Raw genomic sequence first — 26738 nt, forward strand, 5'->3', positions numbered from 1 at the left:
TCCATCCCCAGTACCAAAAACAAAAAACAACAACAACAAAAAAAACCCAAACTAAAAGCCTTAGCCCTGGCTGCCTCACCAGATTGGGCTTCAGAAAGCTGGGGCAGGCCCAGGAACCTGCAGTAGGGACAGCTGCACTTGTCCAGCCCTTGGGAAGCCTAAACCTGGACCATTTCAAACTAAGTGCCCTCAGAGAGAAAGACCCCACCCTGCCCAGCCAGTGATGGTTCCCAGCAGGTTCTCAAAGGTGAGCCCTGGGGGACATCAACCTGCCGAAGCAGGCAGCCTGTTCACTATCACTGCACGACTCCACTCTGACCTTTCACCCTGACCAGGATGAGCTCTGCCAAGCTCACGTTTTTGTCCTGGACTCGGGGCAAGGCAGGCTCCTCCCCAGCTGTGGAGGTTCAGTAAATAGTTTGGCTATTATTTTCTTACCCGCAGAGAAAAAAGGTGGGGGCATCCTGTACCCGAGGGTCACTTCAGCAGTGAAGAGCAAGCATCCCTGAGTCTAGAGCGTACCCTGGCTTCTTTGGGAGCTGCCTGGGACTTGGTCAATGGAGGACACGCAGGGTGGCCGAAGGATAGCTGGGGATTGAGGTGTCCTGTCTGGACAAGAGGCCAAGGTGGGGAGCCTGGGAAGAAGGCTCCCCCAAGAGGAGGTCAGTCTTTGCTGGGAAGATCCACCCGCTGGAAGACTTGGGGTGCCAGTCCTCAGACGAGAGCAAGGTAGGTACAACCTCAAGGTGCCCGGCTCACAGTGCTCTGACTAGGGACCCGGGACAGTGTCCCTCCTCAGCACAAGGATGCATGTCCACTTATGGCTGTTTGGTTCCTTAAACATTTCGAGTCATAAATAAATAACCAGTGTAAACAAAAGGCAATTGTGTGGCTCTTCCCTGTGAGGTGCAGTTCAGGTGTGTCCCCTTCTAGGACGGTTTGCCGACGTGTGGCACCTGGGAGGTGGCTGCTATTGCCGGTTGTCCTTGGACACGTTGTGTGCCAGCCAGTTCACTTTGGTCTTCCAGCTCTCCCTCAGAGCTTCGTTGAACTTCACCCGGAAGTGCTTGAGCGCTTCCTCCTCCGTCTTGCCCAGCGCCAGAGAGTCCTGGGACAGAATTGTCATGGCAGGGTCAACACTCAGGGATCCTGTCCCTGCAGCACCTGCAGCCCCTCCTGCCTCCCTGTACCTTCGCCCCCTCAGAGTATTTGAAATTCCATCCTTTTTTTTTAAAAGGATCGTACCCAGCACCTTGCTAGGTGAGCGCTCAACTGCTGAGCCCCAGCCCCAGCCCCTTGAAATTCCCTCCTTAAAGAACTGCATGCAGGGGATTAGGAGCGAGCCACCCATATCTCCCTCTTTGGTCCCAGACCCACACAGAGCCCCTGGCCCAAAGGTGTCTTGGCCCTGAGGCCCCAGATGGCCAGGCAGCCTCACCTTGACCGCGAGAGGGCCGGGGCAGCTTTCCGGAACGCCCTACAGTGTGCAGCCAGCCTTCACCCCCGCCCACCCTGCCTCACCAACGAAGGCACAGGAAGGAAAAGCGTCTTGTAAACCTAGAAGGAACCTGCCACTGGGCAAGACTAGGCCCGGGAGCTCATCGCTCTGCCACTTCCCACTAGGCTGTTCTGCTGTGTCCGGGACGGCTTGTAGGTGGACTTCCCAGGTCCCTGAACTGCTTGGGCAGGACTTGGGAGGTGCACAGTGACCCTGGCCTCCTGCCTGGTGTGGCCCTGGGCTGGCATACCTTCAAATACTGGATGTCTTTGGAGCAGCTGAGCTCAGGCAGGCCTGCTGCCCGCATCAGAGCAAAGAGGTGGAGGAAGAGGAGCCCGTGGCGCCGCAGGATGGTATAGGCCCGCTCACAGTAGCCCCGGAACCTGCAGGGGAGGAGGCAGCAGGTGAGGCCTGGGTCCTCCCAGCCACGCCCAGCCCAATGCCAGCAGCTGGTCTGCATCCAACAGCAATTGCCCCTGAGTGTCTGCCTTTGGTCATGGATGTACCCAGTTCCTCTAACTAATGCCCCTGCCGAGGCCTCCTACACCACCCACGGACCTCCTCCCTGCACTGCCCAAGAGGGTGCTCTGGGGTTGGGGGTGCACCTGACAATAAGGCAGCATCCCCAGGGTGGAGACCAGAAGTTAGGCTGAAGGCTGAATTCTTGTCCCTGCAGCCTGGCTGGGAACTGTCCCCTCACCTTTCAAACTTCTCACTGTTACTAGTCTTGCCCTGCTGAATCACGTGGACAAAGTCGTAGGTGAGGATGAACGGGACTCGCTCACGGTTGATTCCAAACTTGGTCTTGAAATTCCCCAGAAAGTGGCCAAAGTCAATGTGGAAGAGCTGAGGGGAGGGAAGGGCACAGATCGAATAGGTGTCACAAAGCCAGGCTCTGGGAACAGGAAGCCAGGAGGGCTTGGGGCACTCTTCTGGGAGCCATGTGCAGGGCAGAGGGACCAGTGGACTAGGCTGAAGGACAGGCCTAGCCAGATGCCCACAGTGCCCCTTACCTGCCCACTCTCACGGATCATGATGTTGTCACTGTGCCGATCGCCGATGCCCAACACGTAGGTGGCCACACAGTAGCCAGCACAGGAGAGAGTGAACTCCTCAATGGCTCGATCTAGGGCCTCTCTGGGTAGGGAAGATTGAAAATCATGACCACACCGTGGAGTGGCTCCTTCTGATGCCCTCCCCTTGAGTCTGGCATTGTGACTTGCTTTAATCGGCAGAACACAGAAGACTTTATTCCAGAGCATCGGTCACCTGCCCAGCTTGAAGTCGCTCCCTCCTCCCACACACTCCCATGCAAAGGAGCCCAGGTTGATGTGTTAAATGAGGAGAGGCCACAGGAAGGGGCACAACTGACAGCCAGGTCCCTAGGCATGTGCCTGGGGTCTTGGGAGATTCTCTGGGCTCAGGCAAAGCCCTGGAAGCCAGCACCAGCCATTTCAAACCCGAGCTGAACCACTCAGCAGAACCCACTCAAGCTGCAGATTTGTGACTGACCACACACGGTGGTTGTTTTAAGGCCCAAAGCTTTGAATAGCAGCGCAGAGCAATCAAAAACGGACACGGAGGATAGTGACCTTCCCCCACCCCAGCCCAGATGTGGGCCAGGCCTCAGCTGAGCCGAGCAGCCATGGAGACTGCCACGGGCCTTCCCTCACCTCTCAGAAAGCAGCAAGCCTCCACCCGGGGCCTGAGACCTACCCAGGGTTCTTGGACTTGAGCCAGTTGAGCAGGGCATCCTTGTTGAAGGCGGCCGTGGCGGCCATGTTGCTCTTGTTCAGCTGGATGTTGGCAATGGTGTCCGAGTGCAGCACCACCTCGATGAGCCCCGTGCGGTCACCAGTGGGAAGGCAGCCGTAGGGGGTCATCCTAGCGAGTGAGAGGGGAGACAGGCAGACACTGTGCTCAAGGGCAGTCTCTGGTGCTGCTGGACCCAACAAACTGCAGGGGACGCAGCTGCTCAAGTTCCTGAGGAGGAGGAGGGGGGCGTGGGGCCCTGGGGAAGGTGCCTGGGGGACACAGCACTGACACCCGAGATGCAGAGCGCACCTTGGCCGGGCTCATGTTTGCTCTGAAGAGAATGAGCCAGAGGGTTTGGAAGAAGATGCCTGCTCCCCAGGCAAGGGCAGGAAATGGGAGCTGAGCACCAGGAATGGCCTCGCCGCCCCTCCTCCAGCTGCTCTACCCCCTCCCTGCTCTGTTTTGTTCTTTTCTTTCTTTCTTTCTTTCTTTTTTTTTTATTAGGGCCTAAACTCAGGGGTGCCCTGTCACTGAGCCACATCCCCAGTCCTATCTTGTATTTTATTTAGAGACGGGGTCTCAGTGAGTGGCTTAGCGCCTTGCCATTGCTGAGGCTGGCTTTGAACTCGCCATCCTCCTGCCTCAGCCCCCCGAGGTGCTGGGGTTACAGGCCTGAGCCACCCTGCCCAGCTCCCTGCTCTTCTGAGAGCAGCCCCTCTCCCAGCTGACACGGTGGTGATGGTTTAGACCAGGGACCCCTCCAGAGGCACAGGCTGTGAGGCCTGTTACAGGCCCAAACAGGTGACTGTCAGAGGCCCCCACCTTAGGTCCAGGCCCTCCTGCTTCCACAGGACGTCCATGAGCTGGATCATCTGCAGAGTCAGCATGTCCTGGCGGAGGTCTGCAGGGGCCAGGAGGAAGGGCAGGAGTTCCTGGTGGGCTACCCACCCACCCCTGCAATGCTCAGAGTCCCTGAGCTCTGTCTTCTCAGGGTACCCCCTGGGACCCTCCCGCAGGGTAGTACAGGCCTGGGTGGGCAGGCCAAGGCCTCAGCATGTCCCCTGCCCAGCCTGGCTCACCATCCCCATTCTTAAAGATGATGCCCACGCTGCCAGCGCTGCCCGCCTCCTCGCTGCTGTACATGATCCACAAAGGTTTCATCTTGGAGTCCATGAAGGTGCACTGCTCCACACTGCCAGCAGAGGGCGATGTTGGCCTCGGCAGGGGGGGAGGGGGACTTGGGGGGCTGGCTTCGCATAGGGCCGGGCTTGGGGCTCACCAGACTTCTGCCAGAAGTGTGCTGGGGTCCAGTGGGGACTGCAGGTGTGAGAGGGCCTCCAGATAGGTCTCCTGGCGCATGCACAAGTGCATGAGCTCCTTGGTTTGGGGCTTGGTGGTCTTCTGAGAGCTCACCTTCACAAAGTCATTCAGTGCCTTCAGCTTACTGAGTGCTTCCCCCTGGTGGGCAGAATGGAATAGCAGCAGTGTGCATGAGCCCGAGCCAGAACCAATAGGGTGATCGGGTGATCGTGAAGGGGCCAGGGCTGGCCCTGCCTGGAACGGGAGCGCATCTGGGGCTCAGGCGCTCTGAGCCTCACCTGTTTCATCAGCACCTTCATGTGGTGGGTGCTGCCCCTACAGTAGGCCTCCATGATGAGGCCAAAGCGCAAGGCCACTGATGGCACGTGCATCTCAGAGCTGGAGGGACAAGATAGGACTGAGCGTGGCCAGGAGGGACACATAGCCCCTCCCCAGCCCGGGAAACATGAGGTCAGGAGGACACTCATCCAGAGGACCCTCATCCCCTAGGTTCCCAAGGAGCCAGAGGGGGTGCATCCAGCTACCGGAGATGCCAGAAGAGGAAGTGGCCGATCTTGCGGTTGGCCAGGGCCCGGTCCAGCAAGAATTTGGTCAGCTCGCAGTCCAGGTAGGACTCATACTTGAGGACCTGCACCAGCTGCAGCAGGTACTGGAAAAGCTCGTCGTCCCTGCAGGGGAGGAAGGCGGGTTGGGTCTGTGGCTCCGAAACTCAGGACAGAGGTCTGCAGTGGGCAGGTGGCCGGAAAGGAGGGGAGGCCAGCCTCGGCTGGAGCAAGACCAGGCTCCTCCCCACCCAGCACCCACTTCCAGGTTGCCAGGGTGAGCTGTCTCGGTGAGGAGCAGGCAGCCCGAGGGCCTCAGTGCCCGGCTGGGACTCACGTCAGTTTCCGCAGGGACCTGATGGCGAAGGAGCCCACGTGGCAGTCGGGGAAGCTGAAGTCCAGCAGCTCCAGGGCACTCAGGACGGGCAGCTCGGGCCAGGAGCACAGCAGGTAGAGCATCTGGAGGGCGCTTTACGGTCAGGGGTAGGCGGCCCGCTGCTATCCCTCTACCCCCAGCTCTGCCCCCGTGCCCCTCTCCGCCCACCTGGGCCACATCCTCATGCTTGTTCCACTTGGTGACGAGCAGCAGGTGGGCCAGCGCCTCCGGGAAGCGCTCCTGTACTTCATGGCGCATCTTCCACACCAGGTCCTTCTCGTGCTCGTATAGCTCCCCCGACCCCCGCCGCTCCAGGATTTCCCGCAGCTGCAGCTGCTAAGGGGCGCAGGCAGGGTGAGGCCTCCAGCCCGGCCCCTGGCTCCAGGCCCCGCCAGGACCCCAGCTCACCTCCTCCTCAGTGGCACGCCCACGCTCCCCGTGACGCCCCAGCTCCAGGATCTGCAACAAGTGGCCCTGCTGTGAGCTCCCAGGCCTGGGCCGGCCCTGGCAGGGCTCCAGGCAGGGCGTCCGTGCCTCAGCACTGCTGCCAACCACTCTTGCTGGTGGGAACCCTCCTGCACACCGCAGGGCATTCAGCAGCATCCCTGGCCTCGGCCTGTCACATGCCAGGAGCACCTCTCCCATTGGCTGTGACATCAAAATGTCATCAGACAACCCCAATGTCCCCTGGTGGGCCAAATAGCTCCTGGAAGCCCCCAAATCAGCATGATGACCCAGCTCCCAGGAGTGGGCAAAGCCTGGGGCAGCCAGGGACCCCCTCTGAGGAGCTCCAGGAAAGCTCCTGGTCAGCCCTCAGCTTCCAGGAAGGGCCCCACTGACCTTCTCCAGGGCAGGGTAGTACACAGGGTGGGGGGCCACCTCGGGCAGGCAGATGACCAGGGTGGCAGCACTCTCTGTGTTGGGGTTGCTGCGCACGCTGCCCGTGGGGTTCAACAGCTCTCCTTTCTCATCTGAAGGCAGGGACAGATGCAGTTGTAGGGGAACCAGTTCTGAGACCCTCACCCTCTGAAAGCCTCTCCCTGCTGGGCCTGGGCCCACCTGGGACAGAGGGCCACATGTAGAGGCAGCGCTCCCCAGTCTTGAGCTGGTCCTTGTAGTCGAACAGCATGAGGTTGGCCCAGGCGATGGGGCAGTCCTGGGGAAGGAGACCACGGGTCAGGGCCAGCCATGTACAGAGCTCCTCTTGCTCATCAGCAGAATGGAACCAGCCTCCAGGCCCAGCAGGAGAGAAGACCCAGACCCCATCAAAGGTCTCCCAGCTAAACCCCTTCCCTGCTGCCTACGTCACACACAGCTTCCAGAGAAACCAAGTCGGTCACACTGAGAAACCAACTCAGTCCCAGAGCTGGCCCAGGTGGCGGGGCAAGTCGCATCCTGGGCCTAGTGACTTGGGGCCCAGTCACACCCCTTCCTCAGGCAGCCACGGACTCAGGCCTCTCTGTCCCCCTGAGAAACTGTTGGTCCTTCCACCCAGGGAGCTGCCTCCAGGACCCCTAAGGGCCACAGGGCTGGGCCAGATATTTCAAGTCGGGTTGTCATAAACTGTCACTCAGGCAAGGCAGGGAGCCAGACTAGGATAGGCATGGAGGCGGGGGTCCCCAGGCCCTCCCAGGACCCCTGTCCTCTGGGTGCCTGCCCATGGAGCTGGGTGGCAAGAGGCCCCAGCAAGGGGCTGCACCGGGTGTCTGAGGCCTGGGCCCCCCCCCCCCAGCCTGCTGACCCACCGCCTTCTTGGACTTCTTCTTGGTGGAGCGCGCCTTCTTGGCCTTCTCCACCACCGCGTAGAGCGCAAAGCAGAGCCGGGCCATGCGCGGCAGGTCGCAGACGTTGATGTCGAACTCCAGGCGCTGCCTCCACACGGGCTCCGAGCACACGCTCACCTCCGAGCTGGACACCGTCTTGCACAGCATCTCGTTGCCGTGGAAGAGCCCGGCCTGCACCACCAGCTGGGGAAGGGCGCCGGGTGCCGGTGAGGGGGCGAGGCCCCGCCCCGTCTAAGTCCCAATCCTCTCCTTGAAGGTCCCCATTTACACAGGGGTCCAAACCTACTTCCTGCATGGAGGGTGGTCCAGCAGAGTGAAGGCAGCAGCTCAGAGAGACAGTGGCCATGGGGCAAGCCAGGCTGAGCGCCCCGGCTCCGTGGGCCCACTCGGGGCCTCAGTTTCCCTTCAGGGCGCAAGAGTTCCAGGGTTCTAACACCCTCCTGCTCCCTTCCTGCCCCAGCATCTTCTGAGTCCCAGGTGGCTCGTAAGACTGCCTGACCAGTTAGTTCCCGATGCACCTGCTCCAGCTCCACCCCACTAGCCCATCCCAAGAGCCCCTCCCACCCAGTCCTCCATGACTCCCGCAGACACACAGCCCTCCCACCTTGTAAAATTATGCCAACAAAACGTGACCCAGGCAAGACACCCTATACTCTGTGGACCTAGGCCGGCATCACCTCCCAGAGGTGGGACAATAAATCCACCTCTGCAGGTGGTTCTGAGGGCAGGGGAGCTATGAAAGTGCTTTGAAGAGACAACAGGGCATTGTCCCCCAAACCCACAGGGGCTCAGCACCCCCAGGCTCTGGGCACCCCTGGGTGGTACCCCCTGGAAGGACCTCGGCCCAGCTCCTCCAGTGCCACACACCTCTCCACCTGGGCACCCTACTTCCCTGGGCTGAGCCTGATTCCACAACCTCCACCAAAGTCAAATACCCAGAAGTTGCTTGGCCCAGGTTTCCACGAATCGAATCTGCCTCCCTGGCCTGCTGGCCTGCTCCCCTCCCCTCTTCCTGTTTTGAAGCGGTTCACAGTGACTCCAGGCAGGGATGTTGGGTAATGTGGTCAGGTGGCTTTCGTGTGACACCCTCCCACTCTTCTTCCTCTGCTGCCCCTCCAGGCCACAGCCACCTTGTTTGTGCAAAAAACACCCACTCCCTCACCTGGTCCCCGAGCCCCTACCTTCATCCGCTCATCAGCATTGACTTTGCTGCCCTGGATCAGGTCGATGCAGAAAGGCTGCTCCAGTGACCACAGGGACACAGAGGAGGGCTAGAGAGGAGAGGAGCAGGGCTTGAATCCCAGCTCACTCCCATGGCTGCTGAAAGGCTGTGGCCACGTAGCGGGAGGGGGAGAGGGTGGAGGTTTGCAGCAAGGCTCAGACACTTGTCCCCAATGCCATCCTTTACCAGAAAATCTGCCACACAGGTGCTCAGGGCCCCGCCTCCCGAAAGCTGCAGAAAAGAAGGCAGCCCGGGAGCCCAACAGCTCAGACAGGACCCCACCCTGGGTGTCAGCTCAAGGCGCCGTCTCTCCATAAGGACTGGACTATCCAAAGTCCCCTAGATCTACAGCGGGTCCGGGTGCTGCCCAAGAAGCTCTAGGGTTGGCCAACAGGTGGGAGGAAGAGACAGAGGGGAAGGAAGAGGAAGACGCCATCTCACCTTCTTCACGGGAATGGGGGGAGGTTTGGTGCGTGGTTTCTGGACCTGGGGGGTGGGGTTGCTCTGCTCGTCGCGCATGGCAAGGATGGAGGAGGAGTGCACCATGGTCAGGTGGGGGGTTAGTCCGCTGTGCATGCAGCTGCAGATGTACTGGGACAGGGACACAGGGTGAGCTGCCAATGGGTGGCATGCCCATTCCCTGGACCCTCTCTCCCTCCCCCTACGTGGCCACAGCCTCTCAGCAGCCATGGGGGTGAGCTGGGATTCAAGCCCTGGCTCCTCTCCTCTCTAGCCCTGTCTGAGCTGCTGGGCTTCCGGACAAGTCTCCCCGAGGGCAGAGGGCTCCTTGCAGGCCTCACCTGGAACTGGCAGAGCGGGTAGCTGCCGTAGAGGTACTCGTGCCGCCCGTTCACCTGCAGCGTGTAGTCCTCGGGCTGCTCCACCAGGAGCTGCCGGAACACGGTGGCCTTCTTGCGGAGGGCGCAGGCCATCAGTGCTAGGGGTATGTCCTTGGTGGACACTTGGAAGGTGAAGCTCTCCTGGCGGGAGGAGGGAGGGTTGGCCTGCTGCTCTCAGGTCCTGGGCTTCTGGGGTAGATGGGCAAGGCCGCCTGTCTGCCCTTATTGGGTGTCCCCAGGTGTGAGCCCCACAGGGGCAGGGCCTGGGTGTTCACTGATGAAGGCACAGCAGACACCCAGGAAATACTTGTCCAGTGAATTTAGGGACTAACGGCTGCTCCATTTGGTTGACTGGCCTTGCAAGCTTGCCTCGTGGGCTGCTCAGCTGCACTCCTGGCCTGCCTGGCAAATGCCATCTGATGCAGGTCAGAGGAGAGGAATTGGGGGCCTGGGGGACTGGGGAGTTTCACAGTGGAGGGTCCTCATGGGCACAGCAGCCCCGCTGCTGCGGTGGGGCCAGCCTCCCTAGGACTCCAGAGCCACGGGCTCACCTCGCTGCCCTCGAACTTGACATTGACCAGCAGGGCCCGGCTGGGGACTCGCGAGGCGTTCCCGGCCCCCAGGCTCCTGGCGGAGGGCTCCAGCTGCAGGGGAAAGCTGTACTGCAGCCAGGCCTCCCAGCCCAGCTGCTGCCGGCGGGCCGCTGCCTCCTCGCAGAACTGGCGCATCTTGGCGCGGAAGTCATTCACCTCGGGGTCGCGCAGGGAGTCGAACTCGTGGAGGCCTGAGGGCAGGAGCAGCTCAGCGCGGGGGCAGTGGGGCCGGCCTGAGTGGCCCGCAGCCGCGCAGGTGTGCCCTACCTTTCCCGATGAGGAGGCTGATCTGCGAGTTGATGAGCTTCTTCACACGGTCGCCCTCGCGGGCCACCAGGCGCAGCACCGGCAGGAAGGGCTGGACGTCGCAGAGCCGCCGTTGCTCGTCCTCCAGCTCCTGCTGCTCGGCGGTCTGGTTGACGCAGGTGAACACGTAGGCCTCGGGGTCGCTGAGCATGTGGAAGAGCGGCTCATACTGGGCACGGTGCCACAGCACCTGGGGGGACAGTCGTGGTCAGCACCCAGCCATGGCAGCTGATGGGAGGCTCATGGCCCACCCTAGACTACCCAGGGGACCTTTTGGGGCTCAGCAACCTGCTTTTCAAATGTTGGAAACTAATTCAGAAAAGCGTAACACAACCCAGGGACCAAAACTTGAAACTCTCCAAGGGTGGTGCTGGTGAGGCTGCCAGTGTGCGCCCTTGGGTGAGGCAGGCTTGAAGGGGGCGTCACCACCCCAGCCCAGCACAGCCGGGGACACAGGGAAGAGCCCACCATCACCACAGTGTGGAACTGCTCATGGTGATGTGTCATGCAACAGAGGGCACAGGCCGTGACACAGCCCAGGAGACCTGTACAGAGGGGTCCACGTATGTCAATTCTTGAAACTTCACGATGTCGGACAGAAATGTAATTCCAGCCCATTCCATAAAAACAACCATCATAAACATATTGATTAACATAGACCAGGACTTGGCACACTACAGTGTTCAGGGCTATCTAGTGGGCCGCCCGGTTACTGGCACACAGCCATGCCCACCGTACACACATTACCTAGGGCTGCTTTCATCCCACCAAGGCGATGGTGGCCTTGAGCAGTGACAGAGTTGAGCCACTGTGACAGATAACATAGAGCCTGCCAGCCTCAAATCAATAAAAATATGAAGAAATCAAAACCACACCGAAGTGAGAGGTGGGACCCCAGGGACAGGTGTGACATCTGTTACTGTAGCGTTCAAACTTTAATCACACTGGTGATTAGTAGTTCTGAAAGCCGAAAAAATGAACTTTATAATGATATTAATAGAAGTTTATAACATGAACAATATGTTACTATGCTCCCTCGGAAAAAAAAAAACATGAAAGTTCATGATCAGAATTTTCACATGTACAACAACACTGAAGATAGAAAAGAGGAAATGGCTGAAGTATTGCCTATGATTGTTGTCTATGGCTGGGTCTCAGGTAGGTCTCTTCCTTCTTATTTTCCAAAATTTTAATGTGTCATTTTTTATTATTATTATCATTATTATTATTATCACCATTATTTTGGTACTGGGGATTGAACCCAGGGACACTTAACCACTGAGCCACATTCCCAGCCCTTTTTTGTATTTTATTTAGAGACAGGGTTGCAATTAGTTTTTTAGGACCTCGCTAAATTGCTGAGGCTGGCTTTGAACTTGTGCTCATCCTGTCTCAGCCTCCTGAGCCACTGGGATTACAGACGTGCAGCACCGCACCTGGCTACTTTTGAGGTAGAAAAAGGAAGGAAGAAAGAAAGAGAAATCTTCCAGGAAGTAAAAAAATAATAATAATAAAATAAATAAAATCCCTCAAGTATAGTTCATTGCATCTATCATTATTTTTTTCCTGCTCTCAATGATGGCTTTTAAAATTCTGAAATAGGTTCTTGCCTTCTGGTAGTCCAAGGCATGATCCATTAAATCTGAGTTTGTAAGTGGCACAAACCCTTTGAAAGTCACAGGTCAGTATCTACCAAACAGCATCCATATATCCAATGCTTTGACTCAGCAATTCATCCTGAAACTTATTCAGTGAACTAGGACCTTTCCAAGGCTGATGAGCATTACCGCGGCAACAGTCTAAAGGCAAAGCCCTGCAAGGCTCTCAAGTGGCCATAGGCAGACTGTGGTCACTAAGGTGACAGGATAACGTGGGTCAAACTTTTGAAGTTCCATTCCAGCCCTGGAGCTTCACTGCAACCTAGGCTAGTAGCTGGCCCTGTAGAAACTAGGGAGGGAGCTGTTGCAGGAAAGCTAATTCAGATGGGAAGTGGAGTTTAACCACATGTTTTTAAAAATTTCTCGGACGCTATATCTTTCAAACTTTGCCTCTGAGGATCCCAAGTCTGAGAATGACACCTCTATCCGTCTTTCTGAGCTCCTGGGGCTGACGGAAGACCCCGTGGTACCTGCTTGATGGTGCTGAGGTTGGCATTGCGGGACACAGGGAAGTTCAGGTAGACCCCTGTGGGCAGCAGGAAGTCGACCACCACACTCTGGTTCTCCTCCTTGGTCCAGAATTCCATGGGGCAGTCGACCCCAGGGGGCATTCTGCTTTGTCACTTCTCTGTGGCCAGGTGACCTGAAGGGGAAGCGAAGGCAGAGTGAGCCACCCCATGTGCCCAGGGCAGTCCTTTGAGAACAGTGTCCGGGCCTTGGGCGGCGGGAGGCTCAGGACTGAGTGTTTTCCTCTGGGCTCAGAGCTCCCCTCCCACAGGACCCCACCTGCCCGTGGAGCTGTGACTCCTACCGTCCCAGGTCACTGAGCTCAGCTGCCTCTCACCCCGGGGACACATCTGCCTTCCTCACAGCGGGCCAACAGCCCCAGACCAAATAATTTTCCCTCAGGAATTTACATATCTGGGAGACCCTATGGTGGCCACCAACTTGCAGGGACAGGACAAGGCAGCGTGGCTGAGTGGACACCTCAGGACTTGAGAAAGGCCGAAGCCTGCGGTTCATAGAAACTTTGTGTGTGTGCCGGGAAATGAGCCCAGGGGCACTCCACCACTGAGCCACACCCCCAGTCCTTTTAATCGTTTTCATTTTTTTATTTTGAGAGGGGGGTCTTACCAAGTTGCTGAGGCTGGCCTTGAACTTGTGATCCTCCTGCCTCAGCCCCTGCAGTAGCTGGGATTGCAGGCATGGGCCACCATACCCAAAGTTCTTTGAAATTTTCTAACCAAAGACCAAATGGGTTACAAACAGCTCTGGCCATCTATGATTTGGTGAAATATCTGGATCATACTAAGGCCCTAACCTTACCTCCCATGTACTTAAATAACAAAACACGACGACAAACTGTGTCCTTCATACCCCTTCCTTCCCCACGCCTCCAGCTTCCCCCTCCAGGTCACCACCACCTGGAATCTGTTTATAACCTCCATGGGGGTTTTTATACTTTTATTATGCAATATGTATCCACAAAGAATTCCTGACATTTTTTTTGTATGCCTTAAAACTTCAGGGAATAGTGAATCTTCTGTATCCTGCTTTGGTCACTCAACTTTGTTCCCTAGATACAATCATGTGGCTGGACACATGCAGCTGAGCTAGGTGTTTAACTGTGTAAAGCGAGCACTATGTGTTCACCCTAGTCTGGTTGATGAACCTGAAGGTTTGTTTCTATTTTCCTTGGTTATTAGAAACAAGGCAACAATGAATAACCTGCACTGGGGTCCTAGGGTGCCCAGGAGAACAGAGCAGAGATGAACCCCATCCAAGAGAAGTATGGGAACCGCGTACCTGATGTCAAAGTTAACAGTAGCCACATTGAAAAGGGAAACGACAGGTAAAATTAAGTTCAGAATGCATTTAATTTAACCCAATCAGTGCGTCCAAAAGATTGTCATTTTGAGATGAAATCAACACAGAAAAAAATTACTAAAGCTATTCCATGTATTTTTAAAATGTTTTTTAAAAGTTGGTGTAGAATTTATACTTCGTTCATTGCCATTTCTTTTTCTTTTTTCTTGTTTTTGTCATTTCAATTTTAGATTTTCATCAGAAATAACTGGCCTTGGGCTGGGGGTTTAGCTCAGTGGGTAGAGTGCTTGCCTCACATGCACAAGGCCCTGGATAGGTCTCCAGCCCCACAGAAAAAAAAAGAGAGAAGAAATACCTGATCTTGGACGGGGTGTAGCTCAGGGGCAGAGCCCTTGCTAGTATGTTCCATCCCCAGCACAGCCATACAAACAGCACAAGAAATACTTTGTCCACTGACAAATTTCACACTATTTTCAGGTAGAAAGTAGGTTCACAGACCCAGGTTGTTCCAAACTCTTAAAACTTTTCCAGTTAAATGAATAACATAGCAATTTCTAAATTTTGATTAATGTAAATTAAATAAAAAATTTTGGGGGGGAGTTTGGTGCAATTCTAGGGATGGAACCCAGGTCCTTATGCACACGAGACAAGAGCTCTACCACTGAGCTGCGTCCCAACCAAATGGAACCTTTTAAAGCTCATTCCTCAACCACACTATGTACATTTCCCGTGCCCGAGAGTCCTACGTGGCGAAACCTCTGAGAGGTACAGCTGCATCGCTCACTTGAGCGAACACCCCGGGTTGTCCTCAAGGGGGTCCTGCCCATCATGAGCTCGTGCTTGATCTCCAAATGTCCCTCAGCACTTGCTACTGTCAAACTTACTGATTTTTGCCAATCTGATGGGTATGAAATGGACTTACGTTGCTTAAATTGCTTTTCCCTGATCATTCACAAAATGTTTAGCTTCGGCAGACAGCCTGCTGGTGACCGTGGCCTGTGTTCTGTGGGTTATTATCTTTTTCTTGTTAGTTTATAAAATCTCTTTATATGTTCTACATTCCATTTCCTTGTGGATTAAATAAGTTGTAAATGTTTTCTTCCTTCTCTGAGTCTCTTTTCTCCTTGTTTATGGTCTCTTTTTTAAAAATAAAATTTATTTTTAGGTGTAGATGGACACAACACAATGCCTTTATTTTTATGCGGTGCTGAGGATCGAACCTGGGTCCCGCCCGTGCTAGGCGAGCGCTCTACCGCTGAGCCACAATCCCAGCCCCATATGGTCTCTTTTTGATGAATGAAATGCAATCAATGTAATCAAATATATCAGTCTCTATATGTTTTATGATTTTTATTTTTTAAAAAAGACTTCTGAGCTAGGGGAGGTAGCTCAGTGGTAGAGATACTTGGCATGCAGAAGACCCTGGGTTCTATCCCCAGCACCACACACAAAAAAGGAAGGAACAATTCAATCAAACTTCCCTGCCTACCATAAGGTCACAATCTCCTATATTTAAATGACTTTTGAAAGTAGTTGAAAGAGCTGGGCACAGTGGCACATGCCTGTAATCCCAGTGGCTAGGAAGGCTGAAGCAGGAGGATTGTGAGTTCAAAATCACAATCCTCTGGATGGAGGACCCCATCCAGAGCCTCGGCAAGGCCCTAAGCAACTCAGTGAGACCCTGTCTCTAAATAAAATATAAAAACGGGCTGGGGATGTGGCTCAGTGGTTAAGACCCTGGATTCAATCCCCAGTTCCCCTACCTCCTCCCCCAAAAAAGTAGTTGAAAGGATGTTCAGGTTTTTTGTTTTGAAAGAGGGCTTCGTTATGTTACCCAAGCTGGGCTTGAACTTGTGATCCTTCTGCCTCAGCCTCCTGAGAAGCCAAGATGACAAGCTTGTGTCGCCGTGCCCAGCTATGGACATGTTTACTTTAAGAGTGCTGTTCTTTGGGTGGCAGTGCCTCCCTCGCTGGATGCAGAAGTGGCTCTGAGCAGTGGGACCTGTACCTTGCCTTGTCCTCCCAGGCCACCACTGCTGGCAGCCACTTCCTTCGATTGTGAAACCACATCCTACTTGGGGTTCCTCTTTCTGAGAATGGCCAGGCCAAAGTCTTCCTTTTTTATTGAAAACCTGGGGGATAATCAGGAATCCTGGAGAATCTATCTACGAGGCTAAATGCACTTTGCCAAGTGGGGGACGTCAGGGGTACATTTGGTCACCTAATCTGGTGAGGCCAAGATGAGCGTAGGAGGCAAGAGCTCCCAGGAGACAAAGGCCTGGGTTCTGAGAAAACGCACCCCAGCTCTCCTGCCCTCAGCGCTCTGGAAGTAAAACCGTCAGCCACACCTCCCCAGCTGGGTGGCACAGCAGTGATTCCCCAGAAAGCGAAACAGTGAAAGACCCTCAAGGGTGAGCACAGGACATCACCCAATGCCAGTGAGTGACCAGGAGACACGACAGGAGAAAGCCAGATCCTTCCCTCTCTCTGGGCCCAGGACCCAGATTACATCAGCCAACGAGCCCCAACCCTCGGCTCTGGACAAAGCCCAGACCTGTCACTCTCCATTGTGAAGGCACAGAGACGCCAGCAAATCCAGGGACTTCAGAACTGCCCAAGAACGTCAACGGCAGGACCTACTAAAGCTGAACACAGTGTGCCTGGGACCAGTGCGTCCACCCCTCAACAGAAACGCGCCAGAGACACGCGAGAGTGATTACACCGACAGCCCCGACCTGGAAACCTCTCAAGCCCACATCAGCATGTTTCCTCTTGGGAAGCTTCTAGTGTTCAGAAAGTTCCTTCCTCAGAAGCCAACCTGCCTCTGTGACCAACCCATGTCCTCTGTACTGCCATCTAGAGGCACACAGCCAGTGCCCCTGACCACCATCAGTGATGGAGGACCCCATCCAGAGCCTCTGGTTAGCTCAGAATTCCAGACTCTGCCCAAAGGGTCTGGAAACAGTGTTGTAATGAGAACATGGAAAGGTAGCGACTGGCCGGAGAGAGGCCTCCAGGGACACACTGCAGGAGAAGCATAGTCTTAAAGTGTGCTGTGCCCCCCTCCCTCGCCCCCAGGGAACTTCCTTGCTGGCCATGTCACCGAGCTCGCTGCCAGCCCTCCAGGTACTTCCACCGTAAGCCACATCCTGTCGGCCTGTCCGGGAACATTCCTGACTGAATTCAAGACTCGTGGCTATTTTGGGCCATCTCATCTCCTACCTGGCTCATGCCTTACTGGACTTTTATTTTGCATAAGTCACTCAGTCTGAGAATCATTCCTTAATTCCACTCGTATTTTGGAGCTGGATTAAGTGCTAGGAATTGCAGGAGGAGCTGGAAATAGGGTGGTGACGGCCCTGAAGGAGCTCACACCCTGCAGGGTGACACAGGCAAGGAAGCAGGGTGGCTGCACGTGGCACCAGGGCAGGGGAGGACAGGGCCATGTGGCGCTGTCCTGGAGAGTAGCTGGGGGGCAGGGGTACCACCTGTAGGAGGCTGGGAAATGCCCCCGAGGAGAGGACCTGGAGAGAGGGCCAGAGACTGGAGTGGAGACGTGGTGGAGATGGGGGACAAGGTCAGCGGGGACTGGGTGCTGCACAACCCAGAGGACAGGTCAGCACTTGGGTTTCTGCTCTACGTGGGTGGGCAGCCCGGGAGGGTTTTAGGCAGAGCAATGATGGGATGTGGCAAAGCCACTGGTAGCGCTGCCGAGGGACTGGGGAGAAGCAAGGTGACAGTTCCTGAGCCAGCACTGGACAGTAAGGGAGTCCAACACGCTCCCCAGAGGGGGGTTCAGATGGGAGGAGGCAAGGCTGGCCGCAGGTCTGGGCCTGGAGACTGCAGGGCTGGTGGGCACTGCCCGTCCAAGGAAGCAGAGGAGAGCAGGCCCTGGGGGTGTGGCAGGCCGTCCCTCCCGGACCCATGGAATCTGAGTGCTGACTGACACCAGTGAAGTGAGCCAAAGGCCAAGTGTCCCCGTCCAGGGCGCAAGGAGCCATCTGTGGGGTGGAAGAGATATACCTGGGGCCGGCAGGTGACAGATGGGGAGCTGTGGGGACAGAAGAGACAGCCTAGACAGAGGGTCAGTGAAGGCCAGGAGCACCCCAGGGGCGAGGTGGCATCATCCCAGGACGGAGCCCGAGCAACCCCTCCACCCCCGCCTCTGCCCCCTCGAGCAGACTGCTCTGTCCACGCCTGACTCTAGGAAAGTGGCCGGGAAGCAGCACAGCATGGGCTCCGTTCCTCCCGCCTCTCGGCCACTCAGTCCTCAAAGGCAGCTGGGGACAGTAGAGCCATCAACTCGTGGGTCTCCATCGCAGGAGACCCCGTCCTCCCTTCCAGTGTTCTGGAGTGGTTCCGCTGGCTGCTCTTTCTCTAGCCCAAGGCCAAGGGACATCTGGGGTCTGCCCTGGGCCCTACACAGGCAGCAGAGGAGTTCCACACACTGTAAGGCACACACGGTGGCACACGGGCTCGCTGCCAGCAGCAGGAAAGCCTCTGTGACTGTTGAAGATCCTCCTCCAGATAAAGCTGCAACATTCACTGGTCCCCTAGGCCGATGGCCCCGCTGGCTGGGGGCCTGGCTGAGCCCAGGATGCCTAAGGGATCCCCTTCCTTCCTCTCAAACCTCTGCCAGGGCTCTGGGCCAGCACCGTCCCAGTCTGGTGGACTCCACTGCTTCACACTGGCCATCACTGGCTGACTGACCAGCAGCACTGCCCAGCCTCTGCCAATTGTAAAGATGCACTTTGGGACCTGCAATCACACGTCCTGGGGAATGGCTTTCCAGGGGAACACAGGAGTCACTCCGGGCACAGGGGAAGGCAGCGAGGGACAGAGGTGAAGTGGTGTCCTGCCCATCTGCGTGATGAACATCTCCCTGAGGGAACCCAGGTGGTGTGTGCCACGCTCCCTCCACGTCGCCCTAAGGAGTCGCCACGAGCTGCTGCAGAGCAGGAGTTATGCCTACAAGTCTGAACCCAATGACAAGGTGTCATCTCCCTTCTGGATACCAGAGCCAAAAGGCACAACCTACCTAACCTGAGAAAAGGGGCCTCCGTCACAGAAACCTCGAGAAGGCAGTTAAGCACACAGTCCAGGTGTCTAGCCCAAACCCAGCCTGGGAGGATGCAAGACCAGCAGCCACCTCAGCGAAAGAGAGAGAGGACACCCTGCAGAGGCGCTTGTGAGGTAGGTGACGATGACCGATGACCTCAGGGGTGGCCTGTTGCACCACGCTAAGTGAGCGCAGTCTGGGCTGGGCTCCTTGACCTGGGCTGACGCTCAGCCTCAAAACGCCCTTCTTACCAGTGGGCTGATTCCGGCCTCTCCCCCGTGGAGAATTCTGAAATTGGCACTTTTCCCATGGCCCAACCCATGTGGGCAAGTGAGTGGGCACTTCAGGGTCAGAAGTTGTCTCACCAGAGGGCCCGCTTCCCAGCAGAGCTCCTGGACACTCGCCAGGAAGGAGGTTCCAGAAACTGCCATCTGGCTCTGTCTACCACAAAAAGCCCAAAGTCCCTACGACCACCACAGCCTCCTGGAGACCCGGGAACCCCGGCTCGGGGAGGCCCTGGTCCTTGGCTCGGTTACTCAGCAGGCGTTTCTTTGAGTCCCTTCTAGGTGCCCAGTAGGGACGGGATGGGCACCACCCCTGCTCCAGGGAAGTTTTAGTCTAATAGAAACAGACAAAAAGTTAAAAGGAAGCAAATGAACAAACAAGATGATTTCAGAGAGCACAACAGCTGGAATGTGATAGAGGGAGGCTGGGCCGGGGCCGGTCCTCAGGGGACGGTGCCCTGAACAGTCAAGGCCCTGATGAGAGAGAAGCCAGCAAAGACCCACGACATGGGAGTGACCACAGGGTTCCGGGCAGCGGGATAGGAGTGCCGAGGCCCTGAGGCAGGTGCTGGCAACCAGAGATGACCTCGAGGGCCGTTGCCGGGGCTCTGGTGCCATGGCCAGGATCCAGGGTTTGCTAGAACTGCAGCGGGAGCCACAGGAGAGTTTCAGGCAACAAGGGAGACAGCTTTGGCTGCAGGGAGAGAAGTGGAGGGAAGGCCCAGGATGAAGCAGGAGAGGAGACAAAGCCCAGGCCGGGGCAGGCAGGGGAAGAACTGAGCCCTCCAAGCCCAAGACACCAGAACCCTCTGCCTCAACAAGCCGAGGAGCACATGTCTCAGCAGGCTGTGGGTCTGCTGTCCTTACCAACCTCTTGACCTGAAGGTACAAGTCAGGAGAAATAAATAGTCCAGGGGCCCCACGCTTAGGCTAGATGCACCATTATTCTTAAACACAAACTCTTTTGATTGGGTTTTGTGGTTCTAGGGCCTCATGCACACGAGGCAAGTGCTCTACCACTGAGCTGCACCCCAGCCCAGAGCCAGTTTCTTTGTTCGCAACCAAGAACTAACTGTAACTGCTGGGCACAGTGGTGCATGCCTGTCATCTCGGCTACTGGGGAGGCTAAGGCAGGAGGATCACAACTTTGAGGCCAGCCTCAGCAATACACGGGGATCCTGTCTCAAAATTTAAAAAAAAGGGCTGGGGATGTGGCTCAAGCGGTAGCACGCTCGCCTGGCATGCGTGCGGCCCGGGTTCGATCCTCAGCACCACATACCAACAAAGATGTTGTGTCCGCCGAGAACTAAAAAAATAAATAAATATTGAAAAATTCTCTCTCTCTCTCTCTCTCTCTCTCTCTCTCTCCCCTCTCTCACTCTCTCTTAAAAAAAAAAAAGTATTGGGATATAGCTCAGTGGAACAGTGTCACTGGGTCCAATCCCCAGTTCTGGATAAACATAAGCAAAAGTTGATTTTCATTAAGCAGGGAAGGAGCTTACAGATTACGAAATACCTGCTGCATTGCAAGAAGTTCTACAATCCTGTTGAAGAGTATGAGGAAGACCGGGAGTGGTGGCGACTTGGGAGGCTGAGACAGGAGGGCTGAGAGTTCAAAGCCAGCCTCAGCAATGGCAAGGTGCTAAGCAACTCCATGGGACCCTGTCTCTAAATAAAACACAAAATGGGGCTGGGGATGGCTCAGTGGTAGAGAGCCCCTGAGTTCAATCCCTGGTACCAAAAAAAAAAAAAAAAAGAATATGAGGAAGAATTCACGATTAGTACCTTGAAGGGAAAGCAAATACAAAGTTGAGATAACTGCTAACTCCAGGAAAAACAGGAAATTCAACAAGAAAATAAATACAACTGTGGGGCTCTGTGTGAACACCACTGTGCAGAATCATGTCTGATGGCAAAACTGCTGCTATTGCTACTGACGCTGGGGCCAGTTGGTACCCCTGGTACTTCTGTGACAGGATCTCAGCCTTGCAGTGTGTTAGTGGAATACATCTCCCAGGGGCTTTCTTACAAAGGGGTGCAAAGAGGGATGAAATTTTTTGAAAATTCACAACTAACTGGGCACAGTGGTGCACACTCATAATCCAGCAACTCAGGAGGCCGAGGCAGGAGGATTATAGTTCAAGGTCAGCCTGGGCAACTTAGTGGGACCTTGTCTCAAAAATAAAATAAAAAAGGCCTGGGCATGTGGCTCAGAGGTAGAGCACCCCTGGATTCAGTCCCCAGAACCAACCCCTCCCCCGACACAGGCACCAAAAGAAAAGAAAATTCACATCTAAAAACATGTGTCTAATGCACTATTTCACTTAAATAATGACGAAAGAATTCTGAGTTGGGAATTCATTTTCCATGGAAATTTGAAACATCTATCCATTTTCTTGTAGCTTTTAGTGTTGCTTTTGCTTTTGAAAAAGTCCAGGGCCATTCTGTTCTTTGATCGGTATGTGGCTTTCTTTCTTTCTTCTGGTGACTTTAATTCTATCTCTGGAGGATTTTTGTTTCATTTTGTTTTTTGAGAAAGGGTCTCACTATGTTGCCCAGGCTGGCCTTGAACTCCCTGGCTCAAGTGATCCTCCTGCCTCAGCCTCCCAAGTCTCTGGGACCACAGGAGCCCAGCACCCTGCCAAGACTATCTCTGGAGTTTGGACAATTCACAATGATGTCCCATACTGCGGGCCTTTTATTGCTGGGTCCTGCTCAGAGATCCTCTTCAATGCAGCAACGTCTCTGGTTCTAGAAGTTGTTGCTGTATAATTTCCCTTCCTCCATTTCCCTCCCTTCTTTTTCCTTGGCCTCCTGTGAGATGAATGTTGGGCCTCCTACACTGACTCTCTAATTTTCTCTCTTCTCTCCTGTTTTCCATGTTTCAAGGCTTTCTATTCTCCTTTCTGGAAATTTTTCTCTTTCAACTCTTCTGTTGAAATTTTTACTTCTGTTATCATAGTTTTAAAATACTCAGCAAGAGTTTATTTTATCAGGGTGCCTATTATTATTATTATTATTATTATTATTAATTTTTTAACAGCCACCTTGGACTTTGGGCTCCTTTTCTTCTGTTTCCCTGGGTCTCTCTTTGCCATGGCAGAGGTCTCAGCCTGGATGGGACGATCCTTATCCACCCAGTGTAAACCTACTGTGCACAGGTGGGGGCTGGTCACTTCTTAGGATTCACAAAGTAATGAACCAGCAAATCAACAGGCTCCCCTTCAAAGCCAGTATCTGAGGGCCATTTTTTTGGTGAGGTTTCCTGAGAGGGAAGCTCTTCAAAGCCCTGCCTGAAGGCTGGGTGTCAGCCAGAAGGCCATGTTCTCCCGTTGTTCCGTGTACGAACCTCCAGGTTATCCTTCTCCCAGTGTGAGGCCTCCCCTGTCCTCAGCTGCTGCCCTTGCAGCCTCTCTGTGTCAAGCTGGGTCGGAGCCACTCACACGCCTGCAGGAAATGCTGTTTTCTGGCTGGGTGGAGCAGAGAGCCACCGGCTTGGCTCTGTGACTTGGGGCAGGGTCTGTTCTCTAACCCACCCCCTCCTGCTTCCAGCCCTCCCCGCTGCCCGCCTTTGGGAACCCTTGCTGGTCCTGAGGGCCTGTCAGCTGGCTCCCACCAACCAGGCCAACACTCTCTGCTCAGTGTCTCACCTACCTTCGACCCTCCACACAGCCTCCTCTATCATTTACTTCTCTGTTTTCCAAGGGATTTAAATATTTTTACTTCTTTGCTTTCATTTTAGTGGGATTTTGAAACAGAATAGACATACATAGCTATTCAATCGGTTATGTGTATGTGGAAGTCCATAGTAATCTTGGATTGAACCCGAAGTGATTAACCACTGAGCCACATTGCCAACTTTTTTTTTTTTTTCCATTTTGAGACAGGGCCTCACTAAGTTGCTTAGGGTCTCATTAAGATGCTTAGGGCCTCACTAAATTGTTGAGGCTGGCCTTGAACTTGCCATCCTTCTGCCTCAGCCTCCCGGGTTGCTGGGATTACAGGTGTGTGCCACTGTGCCTAGCAAGTCTGTAGTAATCTTTAGCAATAAATGAAAATCAAGATTGTTCTAGAGCTGTGGGGACTGAATCCAGGCTCATGCATGCAAGGCAAGTGCTCTACCACTGAGTTACATCCCCAACCCCTGAATCTAGTTCTATTTCTTTTTTTTTTACTTGTGGTGCTGGGGATTGAACCCTGGTCCTCAAGCATGCCAGGCAAGTGCTTTATCAATAAACCCCAAGCCAGCCCTTTTTATGTTGAGACAGGCCCTTGCTAAATTGCCCAGGCTGGCCTTGAACTTGAGGTCCTCCTGCCTCAGCCTCCCAAGAAACTGGGATTACAGGTGTGTGCCACCGTGCCTGGCCCAAAAAATATTTCATAGAAGAGATCCTGCAGGAGTGGGGGAGGCACTCCGCTGAGGAAACAAGGGTTCTGTCTTTGGGGGTGGGATTATAGAAGAGCGAGCAATGCGTGCAGTTTTTTATGTGTTGCAGATTTTCAACAGTAAATATTTGCTTTATGAATAAAAAGGATGAGGACTAAAATTACTATTTTAATTTTCTGAAACAAAGATCAAGACAGTGCAAACAGATGTGTAGAAGAAACTCATCCCCCAGCACAGGCCCACACTACCCACAGCTTACACCTCTGTTCAGGAGAGTAGTGGGTTCTAAAGAAGCAAGTAAGTTCTAGGATGGCCTCTCCTTCCTCACAGTGGCTCTGTTATTATCTGCTTTACAGGTTAAGATTCTGTAAATATTTTACTTTTTACAAGAGAGACACAACCAACAAGGAAATCTGAAAACGACCAGAGAAGACCTAGAGACAATGAGGTTGAAGTTGGGACAAAACTCTAGAGATGGTACCAGGCTCTAGCCCTGCCCTGTCCATTCTGAAATGATGGCAGCTGCTCAGAAGGAATGTTCCAGGTGTGTTCAGGACACAATACCTACCCACAGAGCTTGCAAGAGGAGTGCTAGGCCTCCCCATCATAGAGCTCAAGAACTACACCAGCTGCCCCAGGCCCTTGGTTGGGAGTATTGGCCAATGCCCGGTCAGCGTCAGCCTTTGGCCTTGGTCTCTCCATTTGCACAGTGAAAGGACTGCATCTCCCAAGTCAATGTCCTAAAAGCTCTGAAGAGCATCCTATCAGAGAATCAGTGACTGTCAACATCTTGAAATAGAGAACAACCCCACCTAAGGACTCCTCCGGAAGCAATACTGAATTTTAAAATTTTAATCCACTTCCTTTGAAAAAAATGTTTTAATTTTTCTCTCCCTACACAGGTCCAAACTCCTACAACTGGCATGAGTCAAATACCAAAGGCTGCAGCTTACTAATGGGCTCCGGGGCTCCTCAGTACAAAGCCATCCCAGGCAGCAGCATCCTTCTCTTGGGAGGCTGCTGAGGTCTAGTTCACTTCCTCCCTTGTTTGCTCCTAGCATAAATTTGGGTCATTCTCTCCCTTTGGGCCTGCTAGTCCTATGGAGAAGTTCTTCTTTAGTTGGAGTGTCAAGGAGGGTGGATTTTGTTCAAATTCTTTGCTACAAAACAATATTTCTTCTCCCTTCCCCCAAACACTGCTTTCTTCCCCCAACCTACCTCTCTGGAATGAGCCAAGAAAGACCACCAGCAAAGGCCCCTCTGCCTGGCAGGTCAAAGGTGCTTTGGCATCAAAGAGCATCATCCCACCCTTGCCCGACTCTGAGCTCCTTATTTGTCTGAAAAAAAAAGAAAAGAAAAAGAAAAACACATGTAGAATGAAATCTCAGAAGCCTCCTATGCATTCTCTTGCAGGACTCCAGCCTAATAGTGACTCTTCACCTTGGGTTCCCTTCTTGCATGCCAGTCCCGTTTTGCTTGATGGGCCCGTCTCGCCACCCGTGCCAATGCCACCCCCCAGTTCCCTTTGGTGGTCCTGAAGCACATCACCAGAGCATTCCCAGAGCCTGGAGCAGGGCTGTATACGGATGACTCAGAAGGATTTTTAAGAGTTGGTTGTTAGTTTTGTTTGATTTTTGAAAGCAAAGTAATTGATAGAAGCCATGCCTGGGTTCTAATTCCATTTGGTGGCTGCAGAAAGTAGGTTCAGGAACTTGACTTCTTGATTGCCCATGTGGATTTGTTTTCAAAGCCCAATCTAAAGGAAAAATTCATTCCTTTTGGGCTGGAGATGAAAGAGAAGGATGTGAGGGAGGGGCCACCTGCTCATGGCATCTGTGATGTTTCTTCCTCTACCTAGGGAACTCCCAGAAATACTGACCCCAAAGAGGGGAAAGAATGAGAGAGAAGAAAGAAAGAGGAGACCTGACAACACCAGAGCTCCAGCCCAGCTGGGTGAATTCTAAAAGTAGGATCTGTCCCTTCTCTCAACCCTGGCCCTGGGCACAGCTGCCTCCACAGTGGGCCTGGACCCCAGCAGGTGAGCTGGGAGGGCTCCTGAGGAGCAGAAAATTGGAACCACTGGCTTCTCTATGAGCAGCGCCTCAGGAACCCACTGGAAAAGGCGTGTGCTATACCAACACATCTCCCAGGGGCCAAGCAGAGCCTTCTGGGCTGCCAGCCCAGTTCCTGGAAGGATGCTCTGGGGACCCTGCTGCAAGAGCCCAGGAAGGTGGGTGTGGATGGTGCCTTTCCTCGCCTTCAGGGAGGATAGCCAGGACTTCCCAAGACACTGCCAGGGGAGGATTGGAGGCCCGAGCTAAGGGCTAAGGGCTGCTGATCGATAAAAAGACAGGGCAATGTTGGAGATACCAAGACACCCGAAGAACGGGCCCAGGGAAATGAGAGGGATCACGGGAAAGCGCTTTCAAAACAGGAAGGACAAAGCAAAACGCGTGATGGAGCCGAGGGGAGGAAGAGTAAGTGAAGGAGGCAAGGAAAGAATTTATCCTCAGGAATTCAGGTCAGGAAATGAGAGGCCAGGCCAGAGTTCACACGAGGGCGGCCAGGGAGAAGGCGCGACCTGGGAGGGAGCTGGCCCCGACTTCTGGACCTGCCCTTCTCTAACCCCTCTGGGTTCAAGGGCAAAGCTCGGTAGGCTACGCCAGGGAGGTACCGAGCGGAGGATGCTGAGTCCGAATGGGGGCAGGGGGAGGGGAGGACGCGCACAGAACTGCCCGGTCCCTGGCAAGTAAACAGCTTGTCCCAAACAGGCGCGTCCTGGTCTGCGGTCCGCGGAGGACCCCGCTCATCCCATCAAGGGCGGCAGCTGAGATACTGGGGATTCCATCCTCCGGTCGGCACAAAAGGATGTGACCCGACTAGGAGAGGAGAGAGCATCGCACGGCCCCGCCAGAGAACCACAGCGCGGGCGCCACCCCCCGCCTCGCCGGCCTCCTCAGTGGGGTCCTGTCCACCCCGGGATGCGCCCGCCTCCCCCAGCCCCCACACCGCGGACCCCCATGGCCTCCCGTTCACCCCGCCCCAGGCCGACAAAGCCCAGCGCTGGGTGGGGCGGGGCACTGCTGGAGGGGGGCGCTGGGACCCCGCAGACGCCCTCACAGGTGGGCTTCGTACCGGGTGTCGGTGCCAGGGGTGGGGCTCGGTCTCCCTGGAGACGGTTGCCCAGGGGACACGGCGGGCGGGTCCCGGAGTGACCGGAGGACGCCAGCCTCCGGTGGCGGCGCGGAGACCGCAGGGCCTGAGGGCAGGCCCGCGGCGCGAGGTGCG

The 26738-nt window shown here is 54.9% G+C and overlaps 1 protein-coding gene across 2 annotated transcripts; it reads right to left on the reverse strand.

Annotated features, from left to right (window-relative positions):
- Positions 1-371: 371 nt before the first annotated feature.
- Positions 372-26738, reverse strand: PIK3CD (phosphatidylinositol-4,5-bisphosphate 3-kinase catalytic subunit delta). Of its 2 annotated transcripts, none has more exons than XM_081307639.1 (24): positions 26586-26738; positions 24669-24787; positions 12364-12536; positions 10197-10425; positions 9888-10120; positions 9298-9477; positions 8939-9088; positions 8457-8546; positions 7237-7458; positions 6551-6647; positions 6332-6462; positions 5900-5950; positions 5660-5824; positions 5453-5574; positions 5098-5241; positions 4852-4951; positions 4533-4711; positions 4333-4445; positions 4076-4154; positions 3215-3382; positions 2512-2635; positions 2199-2344; positions 1749-1881; positions 372-1108 (listed from the first exon to the last, which is right to left on the reverse strand). In XM_081307639.1, exons 3-24 carry the CDS (start codon positions 12502-12504, stop codon positions 971-973), a joined length of 3135 nt encoding a protein of 1044 aa, XP_081163765.1. In that variant the 5' UTR covers positions 12505-12536; positions 24669-24787; positions 26586-26738; the 3' UTR covers positions 372-970. The 2 variants fall into 2 exon arrangements, with proteins under 2 accessions (XP_081163765.1, XP_081163764.1); XM_081307638.1 differs by having other exon boundaries at positions 5660-5827.

This window comes from Spermophilus citellus (assembly GCF_964194105.1).
Source record: "Spermophilus citellus genome assembly, chromosome: 9".
Lineage (NCBI taxonomy): Eukaryota > Metazoa > Chordata > Mammalia > Rodentia > Sciuridae > Spermophilus > Spermophilus citellus.